The sequence below is a fragment of the Capricornis sumatraensis genome, chromosome 22 (assembly GCF_032405125.1).
Source record: "Capricornis sumatraensis isolate serow.1 chromosome 22, serow.2, whole genome shotgun sequence".
In the NCBI taxonomy this organism is placed as follows: domain Eukaryota; kingdom Metazoa; phylum Chordata; class Mammalia; order Artiodactyla; family Bovidae; genus Capricornis; species Capricornis sumatraensis.
In genome coordinates, this window is record NC_091090.1 from 31179945 (window position 1) to 31197427 (window position 17483).

The following is a 17483-nucleotide window of genomic DNA, read 5'->3' on the forward strand; positions in this document are numbered from 1 at the left end:
GCGGGTAAAAGGGGCGGGGTGAGAAGAGGCTGCAACCCGGGCCACTCCAGAACCCCAGGCCTCTGCTCCCGCTTCTGCCGACCTTCCCCTGTGGGCGCGGGCTCGCCCCATCATCGCGGGCGGTAGGGCTGGGGGTGTGGACGCCGCTGCCCCGCCCCCGGGAACCACGCCTCCCTTCTCCCGAAGGGACAGCGCCTCCCCGGGGGCTGGGGAAACTGAGGAAGAGGCTTGAAGACTGGGTATCTGATGCTGGGGGGCCCTGCCAAGAATGGAAGTGCAAGGCCTGGAGCTTTGGCTTAGCAAAGCCAGAGACCTTTGTCTCTGACCGGTTTCCTTCCCAACCAGGGTTGCCCACCCCCCGCCACAATGGCCTCTGGGGTGGAAGTCCTGCGCTTCCAGCTGCCTGGCCACGAGGCCGCTACGCTGAGGAACATGAACCAGCTCCGCGCAGAGGAGCGGTTCTGCGACGTGACCATTGTGGCCGACAGCCTCAAGTTCCGCGGCCACAAGGTCATCCTGGCCGCCTGCTCGCCATTCCTGCGGGACCAGTTCCTGCTGAATCCCAGCTCTGAGCTGCAGGTCTCACTGATGCACAGTGCACGCATAGTGGCTGACCTGCTCCTCTCTTGCTATACGGGCGCCCTGGAATTCGCCGTCAGGGATATCGTTAACTACCTGACGGCCGCGTCCTACCTGCAGATGGAGCACGTGGTGGAGAAATGCCGGAACGCCCTCAGCCAGTTTATTGAGCCCAAAATAGGCCTTAAAGAGGATGGGGTCAGCGATGCCAGCCTTGTGAGCAGTGTCAGTGCCACCAAATCCCTGCTCCCTCCTGCCAGGACCCCAAAGCCAGCCCCCAAACCCCCACCCCCGCCCCCTCTCCCCCCTCCACTCCTGCGGCCTGTGAAGCTGGAGTTCCCTCTGGATGAGGACCTGGAGCTGAAGGCCGAGGAAGAGGATGAGGACGAGGACGAGGACGTGTCTGACATCTGCATCGTCAAGGTGGAATCAGCCCTGGAGGTGGCACACCGGCTCAAACCTCCCGGGGGCCTCGGAGGGGGTCTGGGCATTGGAGGCTCTGTGGGCAGCCACCTTGGGGAACTGGCCCAGAGCAGCGTGCCTCCCAGCACTGTGGCCCCACCGCAGGGTGTGGTGAAAGCCTGCTATAGCCTGTCTGAGGACGCGGAAGGGGAGGGCCTGCTCTTGATCCCTGGAGGCCGGGCCAGTGTGGGGGCCACCTCAGGCCTCGTGGAGGCAGCAGCGGTGGCCATGGCTGCCCGGGGGGCGGGGGGCAGCCTGGGGGCAGGGGGCGGCCGGGGACCCCTGCCCGGAGGCTTTTCCAGCGGAAATCCCCTAAAGAACATCAAGTGCACCAAGTGCCCGGAAGTGTTCCAGGGCGTGGAGAAGCTGGTCTTCCACATGCGGGCGCAGCACTTCATCTTCATGTGCCCGCGCTGCGGCAAGCAGTTCAACCACAGCAGCAACCTCAACCGCCACATGAACGTGCACCGCGGCGTCAAGTCGCACTCGTGTGGCATCTGCGGCAAGTGCTTCACGCAGAAGTCCACGCTGCACGATCACCTCAACCTCCACTCGGGAGCGAGGCCCTATCGCTGCTCCTACTGCGACGTGCGCTTCGCTCACAAGCCGGCCATTAGGCGGCACCTCAAGGAGCAGCACGGCAAGACCACAGCCGAGAACGTGCTGGAGGCTAGTGTGGCTGAGATCAATGTCCTCATCCGCTAGCGAGGCTGGCACCGGGGCCCTGGGCGAAGTGGGGAGGGGCTCCCTAGTCCAGGAGAATAGGGGGGTGGGGGGTAGGGGGCAGGCAGGTACGGTGGGAGCCTGAGCAGACACACAGCAAGGGGCCGAAGATTCCTTGGAGAGAAGACCCTGCCTCTTCAGAAGGAAAGGATGGAGAGAGGGAGAGTTCTTTGAGAAGGCCAAGGGAATAGGGGGTCCCAGAGAAAGAGTTTCTTCTCTTGGAGATGCATGGATATGTGGAGGGAGGGAAAGGGGCTTATGGAATGAGGCGAGGGGGAAAAGACTGGAAAATGTTTTATTCCTGGCTAAGGCTGCCCAAGAAGAGGTTCTGACATTTCTTGATGGGGGAGGGGGGGTGGGAAGTGGGAGGGCATCTGGCAGGAGGCAGCTTACCTGCTCCTGTTTGGAACAGATCCTTGGGAGAGGGAGTGGTAGGGGGAAAGGATGACTGAATTCTGGAGAAGGGAAGGGGAGACAGTTCTTGCATGCTGGGGAAATGGGATGGGTACAAGGCTCACCAAATTATAAGGAGAACAAAATAAGATGGCAGGTAAGAAAATATGGGGGTGAGCAGCCTGGGTAGATACTGGGAAGTGGGGTACAAAAGCAAGAACTACGAATAGTGGTGGGGGTGGGGGGGTAGGGCACTTAGATGAGAGTACACAAGAAGGGCTGTTGGGGGGAGGGAGAGTAGTAGAGACTTATACAGTATTTTTTAAGAAAAAACGTATTTTTTAGGATTTTTTCTGGAGTTTGGGGTTTTAGTTTTTCGGCTTTTGTTTTCCACAAAATAAAAAAAAAAAAACTTTTTTTTCTTTATACTGTCTGGCAACTGCGTGTAAATGACTATCCAACCTTAGACCATCTCACCCTCTGATGTCATTTGCTAAGTACTCAGAGGTCACAACTCATGCAGGTCTCATGCCTAAAGGAGCCTTGACAGGGGAAGGGAAATGTGACAGGGGGGCTCCTCTAGCCAGAGACCCTCCCAGTTCTGCATCCTCAACTTCTATCAGCTCCCAGCACAAGTGTTCAGTGATTTTTTGGCAGAGGTGTTAACAGATAACCTGCTCCAGTTGAGGAGTTGGGTATGACGGCTAGGGATGAGCTATAGTTGTGATCATTGTGCCCATTAAAATTGTAAGCAGAAGCCTCTGTTTGGGCGTTTAGTCTGGGGAAAGGGCTCATGTCCTGGAGAAAGCTAAAAACCACTGTTTGGATTCTGGTACGGAGAAGACTACAATTCCCAGAAAGCTCTGAAATGGTTCTTAACCAAAGAGAACTACAGTTCCCAGAAGGCCTTGAAATGGCCTCAGGTGCCCTATATCCTAACCATTTGCCTGTGTCGAATATTGCAAGTACAGATATTTTCCAAACTTTGACCAGATGCAATACCTAAAGAGGTGGTACCCTAAATACTGCTATCAAAGTTCTGTGTCTCGGTGTAATACCATTCGTACTTCCACTACTGGCTGGGCTATGACCCACGAAGTGCCTGGTATGCTTGTGAAGTTGTTTGGCGAAAAAAGGTTACTTACTAGAGTGTCTGCAGATAGTAATGACTCAGGCCTCTGAGGGCTTACCTGGATCCCTAGTGCACGTGGTGGCTTAACATGTCTGGCATAAACGGGAGAGACATTCAGCCCCAGGTTTTCAAAAGGGGTCGCTGCTCCAGGGTACACTGAAGCCGCATGCTAGGACCAGCTAAGACTAAAGGTGTCCTCCGCGCGTCCCCATCGCCCCCTTCCTACTCGTTAGAGAAGCGAAGCCAAGAGGCCCAGGCTTCAGTCCAGTGACCCAGAAAACTAGAAAGCAATCAGAAGCGGGAGAAGCACACGCGGGTAGAATTGGATATACAGACTGCCGAGAGCCGGAAGGCTCAGACGCTCCGCTAATTACCTAAAAGCCAGGTGGGAGATGGAGAAGCCACACCTGGACCCAGGCGTGCCTCGCCTTCGGTTCCCAGCTGAGTGAGGCCAGGAAGGGCAGCAATTCTCCCCTGCCGCTCCCAGTTTAGGTCAGGAACTGCCATCTCCGAGGCCGCTCTCGGGAGAAAAATGGCCAGAAAGCGCGTAGTGGCTCCTTTAAGGCTCTTCTCAGCCCTCCCTCCCAACCCACGTGACCCGGGGCGGCCGCGCGCCGGCTCGGCCCCCCGCGCAAGCGGCGATGGCGGCGGCGGCGGGAGCTGCAGCGGCGGCGGCCGCCGAGGTGCGGAAGGGGAGGGGGAGAGGCGGGTGCATGCCCGCGCGCGCGCCCGGGGGAAGCGCGCGCCCGTGCAATGCTCCGGGGGTGCAACGGGGCCGGGGGGCCCGAGCGAGACTTGAAGCAATCCGGAGGGCCAGCACCGGGGGCGGATGAGGGGACCAGGGGGTGGGAGGTGGGGGGAGTGGGCACGGAGGCGCGCGTGCAGTCGCCGGCTGCCCCCGAGTGGGCGGCGGGCGCCGGGGCCCCAGGAGCACGCGCGAGGGGCACGAGGGGCCGTCCACCGGGCTGGGGGGCAGCGGGCGCTGGAGGGGTTGGTGCCCGGGGTCCCCGCGGCCTGGGGGACAAAGGGGGAGCGGCGCGTGCAGCCGGGAGGAGGGGGCGGGGCCGGGGCGCAGAGGCCCCGCCCCCTCCCCCTCCTCTCTTGGCCCCTGAGATGCGGGGTCTGCCGAGAGGGCGGGGGCTGATGCGGGCCCGGGGGAGGGGTCGTGCGGCCCCTCCGGGCAGCCGAGGCCGCGGAAGGGGGGGAGCCCATAGAGGAAGAGGTAGGCCCCGGAGCCTACTCTCTCTACCCAGGGCCCAGGCGTCCTGGGCCCCCCAACTTCCTACCGGACTGACCAGCCCTCCTATCCCTTGTGTCCCCTCCCAGGGGGAGGCCCCCGGTGAGATGGGGGCGCTGGTGCTGGAGAAGGAGCCCAGAGGAGCCACCGAGAGAGGTGAGTGCAGCAGAAACGGGCCCTGTTGGACCTTCACCTCCCCAACAACACATGATCTCGTAAGCCCTTAGCCCTGGACTTTTTCTCTTCCATTACAGTTCATGGCTCTTTGGGGGACACCCCTCGTAGTGAGGAGACCCTGCCCAAGGCCAACCCCGACTCCCTGGAGACTGCTGGCCCCTCATCCCCAGCCTCTGTCACGGTCACTGTCGGCGATGAGGGGGCTGACACCCCTGTAGGGGCCACACCACTCATTGGGGATGAACCTGAGAATCTCGAGGGAGATGGAGACCTCCATGGGGGTCGCATCCTGCTGGGTGAGAGGCCTGGGGAGTCTGGGGAGGGGTGAGGTGGGGTAACTTCTGACTCTGCCTTCCCTCTTATCTTGTCTCCCGCCTGCCTGCCTGTGTTTTCCAGGCCATGCCACAAAGTCGTTCCCCTCTTCCCCCAGCAAGGGGGGTGCCTGTCCCAGCCGAGCCAAGATGTCAATGACAGGGGCCGGAAAATCACCCCCATCAGTTCAGAGTTTGGCTATGAGGCTGCTGAGTATGCCAGGCGCCCAGGGGGCGCCAGCAGCAGGGCCTGAACCCCCTCAGGCCACAGCCAGCCCAGAGGGGCAGCCCAAGGTTCATCGAGCCAGGAAAACCATGTCCAAACCAGGAAATGGACAGGTGAGGCTTAGGGGGATGGCTGTGGGGGCGGGAGAGACAGGGTAATTAACCATAAACCTCTGTGGGCTGCTTTTTTTTTTTTTACAATTTAGCTTCAGGCCTTTTCTTACCCAATACGTGACTGCTTCACATACTTACCAGGGGGCTACTGTATGTCAGATTCTTTACTGGGGCTTAATCTGTGAACATACCAGATGCCTATCTTCCTGGGGTTTGTGCTCTTAGGGAGAGGAGAGTAGAAGATACAAATGTTGAAAAGTTAATTCTGTCATCAATGTCTTAACTACTCTTGTGACAACAACTATAGAGACTTCAATCCACCTTTCCCTTCTACCTCAAAGCAAGCCCCAAGGGAACTTCTCCCTCCCTTCTTTGAAACCATCCCTGCTGTTTTGAAGGTTTTACTGTGTATCTCTACGGAGAAGGAGACAAGGGAAGTGACAAGAGCCCCAGAATCTCAGAAGCTTTATGACAGTGTTTTTAGGGCTCTGGATATCATGTTGTTCAGGTTTGCTTTGCGTAGCTTTGATCAAGGACTTAATTTGAGTTTTTCCATGTGCAAAGGAGGGGGCAAGGGGCCTGCTTCTGTGTGTATGAAGGGTTGAGTGTTAGAAGGGGGAATATGGCCTGACGTGGTTCTTATTGCCAGAGAACTTCGGATGGCGTTTCTGAGGTTGTGGCTCAGCACCCCGCCCCAACCTGGGGCTCTCAGCTCATCCAAACAGAACCTTAGATGCTCCCTGACCCTAAGTGTGCTCCCTCTTGGCCCCCAGCCCCCAGTCCCTGAGAAGCGGCCCCCTGAAGTGCAGCATTTCCGCATGAGTGATGACGTGCACTCGCTGGGGAAGGTGACCTCAGGTCAGTCCCATCCCCCTCCTGCCTGTGGCTTGCTATGGCCTGTGCTGAGGGCTTAGAGTGCCTCGGTCTCACTCCTTTCTCTCTCTCTCTCTCCTTCCAGATGTGGCCAAAAGGAGGAAGCTGAACTCAGGAGGTGGCTTGGTGAGCCGAGAGGGGCTGGGAACAGGGCCTCTCCCCCTGAGGGCTGCTCTGAGGCAGCCCCAGAGCTGGGGTTCCATCTTACCCTCCCGGGAAATGGGTTGGTGAGTGAGTGCCAGCAGCAGCAAATTTTCTTCAATCTTTTTCTAGTCAGAGGAGTTGGCTTCTACGCGGAGTTCAGGAGACGTGACCCTGGAGAAGGGGGACCCGGGGTCCCTTGAGGAGTGGGAAACGGAGGTGGGGGACGACTTCAGCCTCTTCTATGATTCCTACTCTGTGGATGAGCGGGTGGACTCTGACAGCAAGGTGAGAGGGAGCCGGCCACGCTCCCAGCCGTGCTGCCCCCGCATCCAGGGCTCATTGTCCAGTCTTTCCTGCCCCCCTTTTTCCTCTCTTTCCTTTTCTGAACACCCACTAGTTTCACTGCCCCGTACTATCTATAACTTATTTCCAGTGTGTGCTCTACCCCATACCATCCCCTTGTCCCTCTCCAGTGATAATCACCACCCTGGACTTGGGGTTTAACAACCTGTTTTATGGTTTATTTGTTGTTTGCTTGTTTATTCTTTTGCTTCTTGTTTGGTTTGTTTTCACGTGTGTGTTTGCCCATGCCACATAATGCTTAGTCTTGCCTTTTACTTTTTGTTTGTTTTATCATGGAATCTTTCAGATACACGGAAAAAAATAGAATAGTGAGCCCCCAGGTGGCCATCACCCAGCTCGAAGGATTAGCAATACACTGCAGATCTTGACTCACCTCTTCCTCCCTAATACCCACACCTACTGGATTGGTTCAAAGCAAATAGCCAGGCACCATTTCATTTTATCTAGAAACATTTCCGTAAGTCTCTCTAAACATAAGACCTCTTTCTGTTTTCAAAAGATTTACAGATGTTTTGGGTTTTTTTTGGCCAAATCATGTGGCTTACAGGGATCTTAGTTCCCTAGCCAGGGATAGAACCCATGCTTCCTGCAGGGGAAGCATGGAGACCTAACCACTGGACCTCCAGGGAAGTCCCTACAAATGATTCTTTAATCCCATCACCTTGCTACCAATCAATCTTCGCATTTTCTCAGTTGTTTCATAAATGGGTTTTCGTTTGTCAGGTTTCAAAAGAGGTCCACACATTGATCTGATTATTTGTCTTAGGTTTCTATTGGTATATAGGTTCCCTGCCTTCTAAAAAAAATATTTTTTTTGCCATTCGTTTGTTAAAGGAACCAAGTCGGTTGTCCTGCAGAATTCTTCACACTTAGGAGTCGGCTGTTTGGGTAGGAATTGACATGTAATTCTCTGTCCAGTGTTTCTTCCTGTAAACTCATAGATCTAGAAGTGTGATCAGACTCAGAGGCCTGTTATTTTTCTTTTTAGTTTGGTAAGACTTGATAGCAGGTGCTTCCTGTTGTATCATCAGATGTTGGACATTTGGTCTTTTATTAGTGAAGTTAAGATCAGTGCATTCAGATGATGTCACCCTGATTTCATTATGGCATTTCTGATTAGCTTTTCGTGTAGTGTTTTCAGTCTCACGTGTTCATGAACTTCATAGAGTCTCATACTATACATTTGTTATCTGGAACAACAACTTTTTTTTTTCTGCTTACTATTATGTTGCAAGATCATCACATTTTTGCATATCACCATAGCACTGTGTTTTTCATTGCTGTATAACACGCCATAGCCCGTCTTTGTACCCAGCCTTTCCTTCCTCTCCTGTCCACAGTCATCTTCACCAGGGAACCATCCTTGGGGATTTATGGTTTTCTTGATCACACCTCCTCTGAGTCCCAGGGGGATGTGTCCTACTCTGCCTCTCTCCAAAGTTCTCCCCAAGAGCGTGCTGTGGCCTGGGGTGGGGGCCACAGCTTTACCTCTCTTCCAGTCTGAGGTTGAAGCTCTGGCTGAACAACTGAGTGAGGAAGAGGAAGAAGAGGAGGAGGAAGAGGAGGAAGAAGAAGAGGAGGAGGAGGAGGAGGAAGAAGAGGAGGAAGATGAAGAGTCCGGCAATCAGTCTGACAGGGTAGGATGGGAGGCCGGCGGCCCCGGAGGAGTGGAGACTGCAGGACCCGAGGTCTGAGTCCTCCAAGGAGGGGGTTACGGACTGGGGGCCACCCGCCAGCCTAATGCTCCTCCTCCTGCCCAGAGTGGTTCCAGCGGCCGCCGCAAAGCCAAGAAGAAATGGCGGAAGGACAGCCCGTGGGTGAAGCCATCACGGAAACGGCGGAAACGAGAGCCTCCGAGGGCCAAGGAGCCACGAGGTGAGGAGGCCCCTCTGCTTTGGGGTCCCCTCCTCCAGCCCCCTCCCGGCCCCCAGAGAGCGTGCATGCACACCCACGCTCCGCATGCACCCCCGCGTCCAGGCACCTGTGAGCTCGCACTCTCACTCTCTCTGTCTCTGTGTCAGGAGTGAATGGTGTGGGCTCCTCAGGCCCCAGTGAGTACATGGAGGTCCCTCTGGGGTCCCTGGAGCTGCCCAGCGAGGGGACCCTCTCTCCCAACCACGCTGGTAATTGCCAATTGCCGATTGCCGGGATAGGGAGCCACTAGGGGTGCCCTCAGGGCCAGAGGGGATGGGGAGGAGGGGGACCCCGCTGGAGCTGGGGTGTCCATGACCTGACTTTGGGGGTTCTGGAGCATGGAGGGAAAGTCAGGGTGGGGGTGAGAGGCCCCATGAGGGGTCCTGGTGGGTGAGGGGCTGGGCCGCCCTCAGCTCCCTGCTCCCTCTATCCAAGGGGTGTCCAATGACACATCTTCGCTGGAGACAGAACGCGGGTTTGAGGAGCTGCCCCTCTGCAGCTGCCGCATGGAGGCCCCCAAGATAGACCGCATCAGCGAGAGAGCGGGGCACAAGTGCATGGCCACGGAGAGCGTGGATGGAGAGGTGGGCCCGGGGCGCTGGCCGGCGAGATGCCAGGGCAGCTGGCCCCGGAGCCCAGCCTCACCTCTTGTCACCCGGCCTCGCCTCCCACAGCTGTCCGGCTGCAATGCTGCCATCCTCAAGCGGGAGACCATGAGACCGTCCAGCCGCGTGGCCCTGATGGTGCTCTGTGAGACCCACCGCGCACGCATGGTCAAACATCACTGCTGCCCCGGCTGTGGCTACTTCTGTACGGCGGTGAGTGACCAGCAGGGCAGCCAGGCGGCATGCCCCACAGGGCGGGGGCTCCCGGAGCCTGACTGCGTTGTTTCCTTGCCCCTAGGGCACCTTCCTGGAGTGTCACCCTGACTTCCGTGTGGCCCACCGCTTCCACAAGGCCTGTGTGTCCCAGCTAAATGGGATGGTCTTCTGTCCCCACTGTGGGGAGGACGCATCTGAGGCCCAGGAGGTGACCATCCCCCGGGGGGATGGGGTGACCCCACCAGCTGGCACTGCGGCCCCCGCTCCCCCACCCCTGGCCCAGGATGCCCCCGGGAGAGCAGACACTTCCCAGCCCAGGTACTGGCTTCGCCCTTGCCTTCTGTCTCTTCCCTGCGCGGTCCCCATCTGCCCTAGACATTCGCACCTTCTTCCACAGCGCCCGGATGCGGGGGCAGGGGGAGCCTCGGCGTCCACCCTGTGACCCTCTGGCCGACACCATCGACAGCTCAGGGCCCTCCCTAGCCCTGCCCAACGGGGGCTGCCTCTCAGCTGTAGGGCTGCCACCAGGGCCAGGCCGGGAGGCCCTGGAGAAGGCCCTGGTCATCCAGGAGTCGGAGAGGTGAGTAGGGGTTGCACGCGTGGGCGCAGCCACTGGGACTGGGTATGGGAGCGTGGATCCGTGGCTCTTGGGACTGATACTTGAATCTGAGGGGCCCTCTCCCCGACAGGCGGAAGAAGCTCCGGTTCCACCCCCGGCAGCTGTACCTGTCCGTGAAGCAAGGGGAGCTGCAGAAGGTGATCCTGATGCTGTGTGAGTGTCGCCCTCGTTCATTCAGCGGACCCTACCTGCGCGCTGCTTATGTGCCCATCCCTGGGCTCAGAGCCAGGAGGGCAGCCATGAGGAACACGGTCTTTGCCCTGAAGGACTAGGCCGGTAGGGGACGCAGACACACAGGTCGCCCGTGATGATGGGGACTGTGGTGGCGATAAGCGCAGAGGCCCTGGGCCCTATTCTGAGAGCTTACACACTTTCACTCACTTGTATCTTCCCAGTGGAGACTCAGAGCGGTGAATTGGCTTGCCCAGTGCACAGGGTACTGAGGGGCTGGGGCCATTTGAACTTGGGCAGAGCTGGTGCTCTTAACGTCTACTCTCTTGAGGCTGTGCCACAGTGGATGTGAGCACAGGGGAGGCCCAGGAGGCACCCCTGACCTGGCCTGGGGTCCTGAGAAGCCTTCCTGAACGAGATGCCACCCACCCCCTCGCTTGCTCACCGCGTGTCCCTCCCTCTCCCGGTGTGGTGGGCTCTCCCCACAGTGGACAACTTGGACCCCAACTTCCAGAGTGACCAGCAGAGCAAGCGCACACCCCTGCACGCGGCTGCCCAGAAGGGCTCTGTGGAGATCTGCCATGTGCTGCTACAGGTCAGCGTGGGCCCCACCTGGGACCACAGCACCCCACCCCACCCCACCCCAGCCCCTCCCTGGTGCCAACAGACCTTCCATGCAGGCTGGAGCCAACATCAATGCCGTGGACAAGCAGCAGCGGACGCCGCTGATGGAGGCCGTGGTGAACAACCATCTGGAGGTGGCTCGCTACATGGTGCAGCGCGGGGGCTGCGTCTACAGCAAGGTGCGTGGCCAGACAGGCCCGGGCCGGGCTCAGGGGCCGGGCCTGAGGTGCCAGCCTGAGGACTCATCTGCCTGCGTCTCCCCCAGGAGGAAGACGGCTCCACCTGCCTCCACCACGCCGCCAAAATTGGGAACCTGGAGATGGTCAGCCTGTTGCTGAGCACAGGACAGGTGGACGTCAACGCCCAGGTCAGCAGCCTGGTCCCCTTTCTCCCTCATCTGACCTCTGACCCTTTCCCTGCATGTCACACTGTTCCAGCCTGTTCCTATCTCTTTTCCCTGCTTCACTTGTATTTCTCTTCATTCTTTTCTGGTTCTTTTTGTTTTTCTTTACCAGTTTTCACTTGCTGCCTTAATGTCTGGAACTGGCCAGTATTAACTCAGTTTTTCACCTGTTGGAGGTGTTTTAGTCTGTGTTCTCCTTGATCTTTGAGCCGTTCCATCCTTTGTCCAGAAGAAGCCCCTTGCCACAGGCTTCTGTGGCTTTGAACTGATCCAATAGCCTTTGAGAGCATCCTTGTCAGCAGCTGTCCTGCGCCAGACTCAGACTCTACCACTTTCTAAGAAACTCTGGTCCCTTTAAGTGGGAAATAGTTTTTTGGAGACTACAACAATCTGTGTACCTGGAGGTGGTTATTGCTCTTGGGGTCCCTGCTTCTCTTGGGAGTGGGTAGATCTAGGAAATATTTTTTAGAAAGAGAAAAATTACTTTGCAGTCATGAGCAGTAGACACTATTAGTCCCAGTTTATAGATGAAGACACTGAGACCCAGAGAGCTTGAATACCTGCCCCGGGGCGCCACTGCCTGTGGGTGGTGGAGCCGAGACTCTGTGTGAGCAGGGCCCTTCCCTCCCCGCCCCCAGGACAGCGGCGGGTGGACCCCCATCATCTGGGCTGCAGAACATAAGCACATAGAAGTGATCCGCATGCTTCTGACACGGGGCGCGGATGTCACTCTCACCGACAACGTGAGTGAAGGGTTGGTGGGGATGCCGGAGGCGGGCTCAGTCCTGCCCTGCGCCTGAGCTAGCTGCCAGCTGGGCTCAAGCCTCGCCCCCTTCTGCCTCCACAGGAAGAGAACATCTGCCTGCACTGGGCCTCCTTCACCGGCAGCGCTGCCATCGCCGAGGTCCTCCTGAACGCCCGCTGCGACCTCCATGCTGTCAATTACCATGGGGACACGCCCCTGCACATCGCGGCCCGGGAGAGCTACCACGACTGCGTGCTGTGAGCTCCCCACCCCCGCACACACACCCCCACACACCCCTCTGCCACCTCTCACGGCCAGGCGCCCTGTCCCCTCTCAGGTTGTTCCTGTCACGTGGGGCGAACCCTGAGCTGCGGAACAAGGAAGGGGACACGGCGTGGGACCTGACCCCCGAGCGCTCCGACGTGTGGTTTGCCCTCCAGCTCAACCGAAAGCTCCGGCTCGGGGTGGGGAATCGGGCCATCCGCACGGAGAAAATCATTTGCCGGTGAGCCTGGGCTCTCTCCGCACACAGAGCTCCCTCCCCAGGCCCCTTGGAGCCTCGGAATCCCCAGAACCACCTCCGTCCCCCCTGCAACGTATACAGCTAGGGTTGGCAGATAGAGCAAATAAAAGTAGACATCTGGCTAAATTAGAATTTCAGGTGAGCAACGCATACTTTTTAATGTTTAAGAGTGTTATGAGCAGTATATTTGGGACATGAAAGTGAAAGTGTTAGTCACTCAGTCCTGTCCAACTCTGTGACTTCGTGAACTATAGCCTGCCAGGCTCCTCTGTCCATGGGATTCTCCAGGCAAGAATACTGGACTGGGTTGCCATGCCCTCCAGGAGATCTTGCCAACCCAGGGTTCAAACCCAGGTCTCCCGCATTGCAGGTGGATTCTTTACTGTCTGAGTCACCAGGGAAGCGCTGTACTAAAAAAGTTATTTCCTGATTATCTGATCTGAAATTTAGATTTTTAACAAAGTGTCCTGCCTTTGACCTGGTACCCCCAGAACACCCTCTCCCCTTCCCCGGCCCTCTCCTTGCTCCTAGGGAAGCCCTCACCCCATGCTCTAGCCACCCAGCTCCATCTCCCCTCCTGCCAGGGACGTGGCTCGGGGCTATGAGAACGTCCCCATACCTTGTGTCAATGGTGTGGACGGGGAGCCCTGCCCCGAGGATTATAAGTACATCTCGGAGAACTGCGAGACGTCCACCATGAACATTGACCGCAACATCACCCACCTACAGGTGAGTGTGGGGCCCTGGGACCAACTCCCAAAGGGGCACCCAGAGCCACCAAGTGGAGCCGGGCAGGTTGTGGGCCAACAAGGGCGCCTGGCCAAGGTGGTGGGGCTGAAAGGGACCTCTGGTGTGGGCTTGCATCCACCTGGGGAGGGGGACCTTTTTCTAGGACACATGAAGGTGTCGCATGGGCTCATGGTGGCCCTAGAGATACCCCTGTCAGCAGCATCTTGATTCCCCCGCATCCTGGGACCATCACCACCACTGCCTTACAGTGTGGACCCTAGAGAAAGGACAGCAGTTGGGGGGCTTGAGGGGGGAAGCCGAGGCGCCTGGGCCGATTCTGAGGGCTGAGCTGACCCTGCCTCCCGCCCCAGCACTGCACGTGTGTGGATGACTGCTCCAGCTCCAACTGCCTGTGTGGCCAGCTCAGCATCCGCTGTTGGTATGACAAGGTGCGTGCCCTGGCCACCTGCCCATCCACTCCTCCGGAGCTGGCCTCTGACACCAACCCTCTGGGGCCTTGTCCCTTGCTTTCTGTCCTGTGGGGAAAGTAGCAGAGAGAGCAGGGCGAGACCCGGGACTCCTAGGACGTTGCCAAGCCAGAGACGTGGTATACGCAGATCAAGGGCGATGGTTGTGGGTTTCCTGTTGGATGAACTCAGAGTATACGTGGCCTCCCTGAGTCTGGGGTGGGGTCAGTGGTGGATTTTTCGGTGAAGTCTTGGGAGTCCTGGGCAGCTGAGGGGAGCATCACACAAAAACCACTGTCCTCCTCTCCCTCGACCCCAGGATGGGCGGCTGCTCCAGGAATTTAATAAGATCGAGCCCCCGCTGATTTTTGAGTGTAACCAGGCATGCTCCTGCTGGAGAAACTGCAAGAACAGAGTCGTCCAGAGCGGCATCAAGTGAGTCCCTGCCCCTCGGCCCTCCTCACCCCCCTTCCTCCCTCCTCTCCTTTGGGAAGCTTCCACGTCACCCCCCTCAATACCATCCTCTCTCCCACCACCAGGGTGCGACTGCAGCTCTACCGAACAGCCAAGATGGGCTGGGGGGTCCGTGCCCTGCAGACCATTCCCCAGGGTACCTTCATTTGCGAGTGAGTGGTTTAGGGGGAGGGGTACTCTGGCTCTTGGGGGCAAAGGGCTGGGTGTGGGGCCACGGCTGACTCCCAGGCATCCCTCTCTGCCCTCCTCCCTAATGGGTCCACCTGGCCAGCCTCCTCTGACCGCCATCCCCGAGCCTCCACTCTGCCCAGGCCGCAGGGCCTGCATCTTTCCCTCCCCATCAGTGTCTTGCTGAGCCTCACACTCCCTCTCCCCTGCCCTTCTCAACTGGGGAAAGCCCGTTTTAACAGACCAGGGTTTAAGCCCCATTCTGCCACTGGGAGTCCTCGGCCAAGTTCACAACCACTTTGAGCCTCCTCCTTGTCTGCAAAATGGAGGTGATAACAACTACCCTTCCGTCCACCTGCTCAAGGGCCTCGGGCCTGTCCATCTGCCAGTTCTTTCTCTTCCCAGCATCTATAACTTCTCCGTGTCGCCCAGCTTTTACCTCATGGTCTTCAAACTTAATCTTCTTTGGCTTAAAAACAAAAAAAAGTCATTCAGCCCTATGTGGCTATTTAAGAAACCATTCATTTTTCCTCCATCATGTCATCTCTCAGTTTGACTCAGATAAGCGGCCTCTTCCTGCTGGGTCTCAGTTTCACCCCCATCCACTCCCTGCTCATCCCTGCCCAGATCTGCCTTTGCCCTCTCCCTCTGCTTCCTCTCGTCGCTCCACACACCCCGACCCCTGTGTCTCAGTCTGCATTCTCCTGGCATCTGCCACCCCCTTAGCTCTGGCTCCCATGACACTGTCCTTACCCGCAACTCATCCTTTCTTCGTCTTCACCAGCTCCTCTCCCTCCGTTTTCCAAACGTGAGTGCTTCCTCCCCAGCTCTTCACAGCTCGTGGGGCTGCATCCCTTCCTGCAGTTCTCACCTCTCTCCTGTCCTCAGCCCGACCTTGCCCCACCTGCTGGGTGATTTCCTCATCCTCCCCACGTCCACACCTGAACAGATTCCCCACCCAGGCCCACTGCCAAGATGCTCATCCCTTCACCCCGGAGGTTCGGCATTTCCCTGCTCCCCCGAATCATCCTCTGGTGCAGCTTGACCTTTCCCTTTAGCTTCCCCACTGCTGCTACCCCAATGGCCCCACACTTCTCACCCCTGCCCCACACTGTCAGTCCTGCCTGTTGGTCTAGCTGTCCCAGGGGGACCCCAACTGCCCAGAGTTTGTCCTGTGTGTACTCTCACATGCCTGCGTCCCCAGGCACCTCTTCCTGATCCCCCTTCTGGATGGGGACCTCCCACCCCCTCCCTCCCAGGTCATGTCGCCTATCCTTGGGTCACCCACCCCAGCCATGTGGATCTGTGAGATTCACAGACAGTGACTAGGGCAGCTGACAAATGGTGGAAGAGGAATCCCAGGCTGTGGGGAGAGACAGGGCCTGGAGCCTACTTCCAGTAACTCCCTGCTCACCTCCAGAACCACCACTTCCTGCCCAACAGGTATGTCGGAGAACTGATCTCTGATGCCGAGGCTGATGTGAGAGAGGACGATTCTTATCTCTTCGACCTGGACAACAAGGTGGGCAGGAGACCCCCTTGCCCTCCTCCTCTCAAGCAGTAGATGGAAACCTGGGGAGGAGGGACCAGGTGATCAGTGGGGCAAGGAGGTTGGCCAGCCAGCAGGGTGGTGGTAGGTGTGATGAGTGATGCTCCCCCCTCAGGATGGAGAGGTGTACTGCATCGATGCCCGTTACTACGGCAACATCAGCCGCTTCATCAACCACTTGTGTGACCCCAACATCATCCCCGTCCGGGTCTTCATGCTGCACCAGGACCTGAGATTTCCACGCATCGCCTTCTTCAGTTCCCGAGACATCCGGGCCGGGGAGGAGCTGGGGTGAGGCCTCCTGAGGCTCAGCCAGGGGTGTGGGAGATGTAGCAAGCCCCAGAGCAAAAGCAGAAGGCTGGCAAGTGCCTGGTTTCCAGGCATAGATTAGAGCAGAGCCTCTCTGAAGTCGCTGTAGACAGTCCTGGACCTCACGGAGTTTGAGTTAGTAGGTTTGGGGTGGGTCGTGAGAGCCTTCACTTCTAACAAGCTCCCGGCATTGCCAGGGCATTTGAACCTAGGAGGGCTTAGAGCCCCTCTGAAGATGGGAGTGGGTTCTCTGGAGTGGGTCTGGACTCCACAAATCTCTTGTGCTCCTCTGACAGGTTTGACTATGGTGACCGCTTCTGGGACATCAAAAGCAAGTACTTCACCTGCCAGTGTGGCTCTGAGAAGTGCAAGCACTCGGCTGAGGCCATTGCCCTGGAGCAGAGCCGCCTGGCCCGCCTGGACCCACACCCTGAGCTGCTGCCTGAGCTCAGCTCCCTGCCCCCCGTCAACCCCTGAGATCGGACCACAGTTGCTGTCCCACCCCTGGACGGCCACCAGCTCCGTAGCTACTTCTGCCGCTTGCCCACAGCCCACGCCTGGGGGCTTTTACCGTCTCCTCTCTCCCTTACCCCTTCACACATTCACAGCCAGCTCCCAGCCAGGCCCTGGAGGTCTGACAGCCCCTGTCTCCCAGAGCTGGTTCTTTCCTGGGAGGGTGACTTCAGGGCTGGCCACCCCTCCCCCCGCGAGTCTCCCCCCAACCCCCGTTCCCCACCCTCAACTGAAGTTTGATGAAATTGACCCTCTGTGCTAATTGGTTTCCTTTGTTCTCAATAAATGTTGGGTTTATAATAAACTGGATGATTGTTGACGGAAAAGCACACACAGCCTGAGGGAATGTGGGTCCAAGGGGCAGAAAGGGGATGGGAAGGGGGCTGGGCAGGTGTGGCTTGTGTGGATAGCCCTCCAGGGGAAGGGGAAGGTTGGGGGGGGGATTACTGTGGGGCAGAGTCTAGTCTAGGGTAGGTCTCACCTCCACACTTCCGGTAGGAGGGCGTGGGTGTGACTGTATTACAGTTGGAAGTAGTTTACAGAATTCTAAAGGATTTTCTTAGAGTGTGTGAGTTCCTCAGGCCACGGACCATGAGCCCTGACCTGACCCACATCCCAGGCTTTCCCCCGCACTCCAGCTTCCAGCACTCGGCTGAGTCCAGAAGGAACTCGAGTGTGTCGGGGACCACAGGCAGGGGAGGGGCTGTGACGTGTGCAGAGG

At 57.9% G+C, this 17483-nt stretch overlaps 2 protein-coding genes across 12 annotated transcripts; both read left to right on the top strand.

Moving 5' to 3' along the window:
- Window positions 1-366: 366 nt before the first annotated feature.
- On the top strand, window positions 367-1746 carry ZBTB12 (zinc finger and BTB domain containing 12). The gene has a single exon (XM_068960796.1). The coding sequence runs from the start codon at window positions 367-369 to the stop codon at window positions 1744-1746; it is 1380 nt and encodes a 459-aa protein (XP_068816897.1).
- A 2180-nt stretch (window positions 1747-3926) lies between these two features.
- EHMT2 (euchromatic histone lysine methyltransferase 2) lies at window positions 3927-16995 on the top strand. 11 transcript variants are annotated; one of them, XM_068960518.1, is made up of 28 exons: window positions 3927-3972; window positions 4616-4682; window positions 4781-4999; window positions 5100-5353; window positions 6127-6211; window positions 6312-6352; window positions 6500-6655; window positions 8233-8370; window positions 8494-8608; window positions 8755-8856; window positions 9083-9231; window positions 9322-9465; window positions 9551-9786; window positions 9866-10048; window positions 10158-10240; window positions 10747-10853; window positions 10939-11061; window positions 11148-11249; window positions 11924-12058; window positions 12133-12287; window positions 12368-12535; window positions 13138-13282; window positions 13654-13731; window positions 14069-14184; window positions 14289-14375; window positions 15835-15913; window positions 16056-16231; window positions 16546-16995. In XM_068960518.1, the coding sequence occupies exons 1-28, from the start codon at window positions 3931-3933 to the stop codon at window positions 16724-16726; spliced, it is 3666 nt and encodes a 1221-aa protein (XP_068816619.1). In that variant the 5' UTR covers window positions 3927-3930; the 3' UTR covers window positions 16727-16995. The 11 variants fall into 11 exon arrangements, with proteins under 11 accessions (XP_068816619.1, XP_068816620.1, XP_068816623.1 ...); XM_068960519.1 differs by having other exon boundaries at window positions 11924-12028; XM_068960522.1 differs by lacking the exon at window positions 13654-13731 and having other exon boundaries at window positions 11924-12028.
- The last annotated feature ends 488 nt before the right edge of the window (window positions 16996-17483 follow it).

Bases quoted from the DNA above. Each gene is read 5' to 3' on its own strand.
- ZBTB12 (XM_068960796.1), top strand. From the start codon at position 367: ATGGCCTCTGGGGTGGAAGTCCTGCGCTTCCAGCTGCCTGGCCACGAG.
- EHMT2 (XM_068960516.1), top strand. From the start codon at position 4,403: ATGCGGGGTCTGCCGAGAGGGCGGGGGCTGATGCGGGCCCGGGGGAGG. The intron at 10,049-10,157 runs GTGAGTAGGGGT...TCTCCCCGACAG, and splicing joins GTCATCCAGGAGTCGGAGAG to GCGGAAGAAGCTCCGGTTCC. The intron at 11,062-11,147 runs GTGCGTGGCCAG...CGTCTCCCCCAG, and splicing joins GGGGCTGCGTCTACAGCAAG to GAGGAAGACGGCTCCACCTG.